The sequence below is a fragment of the Schistocerca nitens genome, chromosome 1, assembly GCF_023898315.1.
Source record: "Schistocerca nitens isolate TAMUIC-IGC-003100 chromosome 1, iqSchNite1.1, whole genome shotgun sequence".
NCBI classification, from domain to species: domain Eukaryota; kingdom Metazoa; phylum Arthropoda; class Insecta; order Orthoptera; family Acrididae; genus Schistocerca; species Schistocerca nitens.
In genome coordinates this window covers 152,008,299-152,014,298 of record NC_064614.1, presented here as the reverse complement: position 1 = coordinate 152,014,298, position 6,000 = coordinate 152,008,299, and the positions used below count along the sequence as shown (strand labels likewise).

The 6,000-nt window shown below is 43.5% G+C and overlaps 1 protein-coding gene across 1 annotated transcript in view; it reads right to left on the bottom strand.

The window, feature by feature from the left end:
- Positions 1 to 1,858: 1,858 nt before the first annotated feature.
- LOC126243780 (uncharacterized) overlaps positions 1,859 to 6,000 on the bottom strand; it is a 69,124-nt gene continuing 64,982 nt past the window's right edge. The window contains exon 3 of the mRNA XM_049948187.1: positions 1,859 to 2,316. Coding sequence (XP_049804144.1) covers positions 1,929 to 2,316 — 388 coding nt within the window. The 3' untranslated portion in view covers positions 1,859 to 1,928. The remainder of the gene's footprint in view (positions 2,317 to 6,000) is intronic.

Sequence of the window (6,000 nt, the reverse complement as noted above, 5' to 3'; positions counted from 1 at the left end):
ATTTCACGCAGCACTGTAACTGTCCGCATTCAAGCCGGTCAATACAGTCTGTAAAAAAAGCCCTTCAAAAACTCTAAAGTTACAGTTCCATATCCATAATTTTTTCCTCTTTTCAAAAAAATCAATAAATTTAATTTTTTTATTTATTTCGCCACAACGACACAGCCGAAAAAAAATCCAGTAACAAGCTCATCAAGGCCAAACGACAACTGCAGTTACTGGAAGTTACGGGATCCAGTTGATTTTAACCCCGCTGCACTCGACTTCGTGGGTTGCATATGCTGACGTAACATGCTTAAGAAGTTGTACTGTTTCTGTTTGAAGACTCCGTTGGTCTTTGTCTTTATGTTTCGTACTTTGATGGCAGATTACGCTCGGGGCCTGAAGATAACGGTTTTCGTCGTCGAAACTGGTATCACGTTTTGAACAATGGATTACGGTAGACCTGTTGGTTTCAGTCATCAGTATTCATGTACTTCGTATCTAGCTGCGGTCTCACTGTCCTCGACGGATTACCAGAGTCGAAAAAAGTGAATGGTTACAGCCCATATCATGACGTAGTCTCATGTACAGCTCCATGGATGTCTGGATGCTTGTGATCACGTGGAACTAATTTCCCAGCGGTTTCTTGAGGGTATCTGCGTGCTTGAGTTCACATACAGCTTGAAACGTCCCCTTAGAAAAATTAATGAATTACTGTGCTGATAAACCTCTTACATTATTTGATTTTCAAACAGATGAGCAGCACTGAACGTACTCAGACATTTAGCTCTTTACCTTTTCTGATCAACACTAAACTGACCCACAATATTTTTAGCGCAACGCAATCTGCCTTTCAATAATCCCTACAAAAGAATGGCCCTGAGTAACAATAACCTATATCTTTCATGAATCACTTACCTCACAAAAATCTTCGTTACTCAAGCTACTGCAGTACAGCGAGCGCCACTACTGCCAGCTAAATAAAAGATTGCAACTACTGAAGTCACTAACTACTGATAGGTATAGTTAGCAAATGAAAGATTTTGATAGAGAACAAACAATGTATTTACCTATATAGTGTTCAAAAGTCATAATATATATCAGTTCATAACATCCAGTCTTACAAATTTACTTTCTCTGATGGACACACATCCAGATCATCCGCTCTCAAAACTCCGCCATCTCTCTCCCCACATCCACCACTGCTGGCGGCTCACCTCCAACTGCCAACGCTACGCGCAGTTCACATCCAACTGCCCAACACTACAATAGCAAACAACAATGCAAACCAGACACAGACCGCACACAGCACAGCCACTGATTTTCATATAGAGTGCTACATGGCGTTACCAACATAAAAACCTAAACAGCCTACATACATAGCCCCCGAATTGGCGGAGTTTTGAGAGCGGATGATCTGGACGTGTGTCCATCAGAGACAGTAAATTTGTAAGACTGGATGTCATGAACTGCTATATATATTATGACTTTTGAACGCTATTGAGGTAAATACATCGTTCGTTCTCTATCAAAATCTTTCATTTGCTAACTATGCCTATCAGTAGTTAGTGACTTCAGTAGTTTGAATCTTTTATTTAGCTGGCAGTAGTGGCGCTCGCTGTATTGCAGTAGCTTGAGTAACGAAGATTTTTGTGAGGTAAGTGCTGAGTGAAAGGTATAGTTTAATTTTAGTCAGGGCCATTCTTTTGTAGGGATCATTAAAAGTCAGATTGCGTTGCGCTAAAAATATTGTGGATCAGTTTAGTGTTGATCAGAATAGTTAAAGAGCGAAATGTCTGAGTACGTTCAGATCTGCTCAGCTGTTTGAAAATCAAATAATGTAAGAGGTTTATCAGCACAGTAATTCATTAATTTTTCTAAGGGGACGTTTCAAGTTGAGTAGTCTGAAGTGGGAGCAGATTTGAAAGGGCTCGCTGCGTGATGGCTCAGGGCGCACCGAGGTCGCAGTAGCGGTCCAGCCAGTGGCTGCACTTCTGCCTGGCGCGCTCGGCCGCCACCCACGACACGGCGGCCATCGATTCCAGCCACGGCGCGCCGTCGCCATCGCTGCTGATGGCGTCCAGCAGCCAGTCGTAGCCGGGGGGAGTCAGCTGGAACACGGTAGACTCCAGGTCCGAGTCCAGATCCAGGGGCCGCAGCAGCATCCACAGGCTGTAGCCACTGTCGCTGCTGGCGCTGTGCGTGGGGGCGGAACCGGCTGCCGCTGCCGCTGCCGCCCCCGCCACCTCCGAAGCACGACTGCTGATGGAGGAAGACCGCGCCAGCCGGAGCGGGCGCACCGTCGGCGACGTGGCGGGCCGCCACCACGGCTCCCTGTCGGACAGGCGACACCACATGCTAAAATCGAGTACACGCCTTCAGGTTACTGGGAACTGTCAGAAAGATTCTGTAGTTCCATCTAGATGGAACGGGACTGAGGCTGGTCAAAGACTAGAAAGAAATAAGCACCGACAGCCGTAATTTCGTGAATTACTTTATTTGACAACCAGTTTTGGTGCCCAATTGGCATCATTTTTAGGCCCCTATGTTGTGAGAGGTGTGGAGATTTCAAGTCTACAAAAAAGTTTGAGAAATCTATGGTGTCGTTGTTGTGGTCTTCAGTCCTGAGACTCGTTTGATGTAACTCTCCATGGTACTCTATCCTGTGTAAGCCTCTTCTTCTCCCAGTACCTGCTGCAGCCTACATCCTTCTGAATCTGCTTAGTGTATTCATCTCTTGGTCTCCCTCTATGATTTTTACCCTCCACGCTGCCCTCCAGTACTAAATTGGTGGTCCCTAGATACCTCAGGACATGTCCTACCAACCGATCCCTTCTTCTAGTCAAGTTGTGCCACAAACTTCTCTTCTCCCCAATACTATTAAATACCTCCTCATTAGTTACGTGATCTACCCACCTAATCTTCAACATTCTTCTGTAGCACTACATTTCGAAAGCTTCTATTCTCTTCTTGTCCAAACAACTTATTGTCCATGTTTCACTTCCATACATGGCTACACTCCATACAAATACTTTCAGAAACGACTTCCTGGCACTTAAATCTGTACTCGATGTTAACAAATGTCTCTTCTTCAGAAACGCTTTCATTGCCATTGCCGGTCTACATTTTATACCCTCTCTACTTCGACCGTCATCAGTTATTTTGCTCCCCAAATAGCAAAACTCCTTTACTACTTTAAGTGTCTCATTTCCTAATCTAATTCCCGCAGCATCACCCGACTTAATTCGACTACATTCCATTATCCTTGTTTTGCTGTTGTTAATGTTCATCTTATACCCTCCTTTCAAGACACTGTCCATTCCGTTCAACTGCTCTTCCAAGTCCTTTGCTGTCTCTGATAGAATTACGATGTCATCGGCGAACCTCAAAGTTTTTATTTCTTCTCCATGGATTTTAATACCTACTCCGAACTTTTCTTTCGTTTCCTTTACTGCTTGCTCAATTATACAGATTGAATAGCATCGGGGAGAGGCTACAACCCCGTCTCACTCCCTTCCCAACCACTGCTTCCCTTTCATGTCCCTCGACTCTTATAACTGCCATCTGGTTTCTGTACAAATTGTCAATAGCCTTTCGCTCCCTGAAATTTATGGCAGCCATTTGAAAACAGTGATCCCAATAATAGCGTGGACGTTTAAATGATAACATCTAGCTACGTTTATACGGGTCTCAAGATGGTACCAATGAGGCACCGAAACTGGTAGTCAAATAGAGTAGTTTACAACATTATATCTGTTGGTATTTATTTTTTTGAAGCCTGTGAAAGATGGCTGAAGTGTCCAACTGCAAGATCTCTGTCGACTCTCTTCCTCTGATTATGTTTCACTATTCACTTCAAATAGATGAAAACCACTAAACAATTTCGTAGTTACCTAATTATGATGTTTAATAGTTCTTTGATCTTCATCAAGCCTTATGAGAATTTTAAGCGTCACCATCTTGGCACACATTCTGCGGGTGTATGAGAATCAACACTTCGGAATTAGAACATCGTAGCACCGATAACAGTGGAGCTATAGACAAAATACGGTTTTTTAACCCATGACAAGTGGTCTACCATCACGGCAGGGGTGCTGCGCAGCTAGTATCAGTATGTATTGCAGGGGCTACATTTGTGGAGCAGGTAGAGAGAGGAAGATGGATAGTGAGAGACGGAAGGATGAGATGTACAGAAAAAGGGGGAGGAGGAGTTGCGTAGATAACATAAGTTGAAAAACACATTGATCGTTGTGATTCTATAGTTTCTCCCGGTGTATTTGTTGCTCGAACAGTCCACGGGTATACTGCCTGTTCATTGTGTCCAACGGGCACAATATTTCGGCGATCAGACATGTCGCCATCGTCATTAAATCGTCCGCCCGCCCTCGGGAGCTCAGTTCGTCGGCGCACCTGACGATGGCGACATGTCTGATCGCCGAAATATTGTGCCCGTTGGACACAATGAACAGGCAGTATACCCGTGGACTGTTCGAGCAACATTGATCGTTGCAAAGAGTAAGATAAACTAGTGAAACAGCAATCGATTTTCTATTTCTGGGAATACTATATTAATAGTACTATCTCGAAGTTGTATTGGAATCAGCCTCTTATTGTGGGAGAAACTATTGAGATTATTTTCATTTAATTCCATTGAAGTTACAGATAAATTTTACTTGACACCAACGACATTTTTTCCAAGTCAGCCTCATAAAGACATATTTAAGAAACTCAAAAAAGCCGGCCGGAGTGGCCGAGCGGTTCTAGGTGCTACAGTCTGGAACCTCGCGACCGCTACGGTTGCAGGTTCGAATCCTGCCTCGGGCATGGATGTGTGTGTTGTCCTTAGGTTAGTTAGGTTTAAGTAGTGCTAAGTTCTAGGGGACTCATGACCTCAGACGTTAAGTCCCATAGTGTTCAGAGCCATTTGAGTCAAACTCAAAAGCCCAAGAGTGCTGTACCGATCTAGGACTATTTGCTGCTGAAATGGAAATCTGTGCAATCTTTGAATCTTTGAGCCGATTTTGTGCAGTCAAATAGGAAAATAAGAACATAGGAATTTTAAGTTTGTGGATGCACTCATATATTTCACCACGTTACAATATTCTGCAAAAAATGTTGACTGCGTGGTCGAAATAATTGTACTTCTGTTTTTCACGGCAATAAATCAATACAGGACTAAGAGTGTGGACCTCTCAGCATTGACAGCCCAACTCTATCTGGTACAGATTAGACCAGGGCCGGCCAGAAATTCTGCACGCGTGCGGTGCTCCTGCAAACGTGCAACTTCCGGGTCACAGCGAGCACGCCGCAGCCGTCAGCGTTCATGTAGTGCATGTTTCTACGCACAGATGTCGCTTTATCCTCTTGCTGAGATACTCTGTACCGGCACATTCTAGTGCTCTTTGCACAGCTTGCAAGCCAACCATGGGAAGGTATTTCGCGTATTAAACATTTAAAATACTGTCACAGTCTACTCATTGAGACATCTACTTTTATGTTAACAGTTTAACCCAGTAAGACATGTAATACAGTTAACAACCGTGGGTTTTTATTAAGGAAGCTTGACTGACGCTAGGTAAATACGCGTAATGTTTTTGAGCTAGTATTTAAGAAAGAGAGCACTTAGCGACTTCCAACGAATCTTATTCACGATTTCATATAACATTAAACTAATACAAGGTTTCCTATAACTAATTCTCGGTGCCCTCAGTTCCACCCACATAATTTCTCTCTCACTGACCTTTGAACAGAATGATAACCGCAGACCTCTCGATGATCACCTGTTATTTCAATACCATTATTGCTATATCTTTCATCAGTTCCGTCTGAAATCTGCATAAAAACCGACAGTTAGATGAATGTTATGTTTTATCGACTTCCGCTGAGCGTAGCCCTTCACACATTAAAACAAAAACAAAAAAACCTATATGTAAGTATACATTGAAACAATCGGTTTATTGATCAATTTGCCTCTTGCTTGTACCACATAAGCAGGAAAGTGGAGCCGCCGCCGTTCAT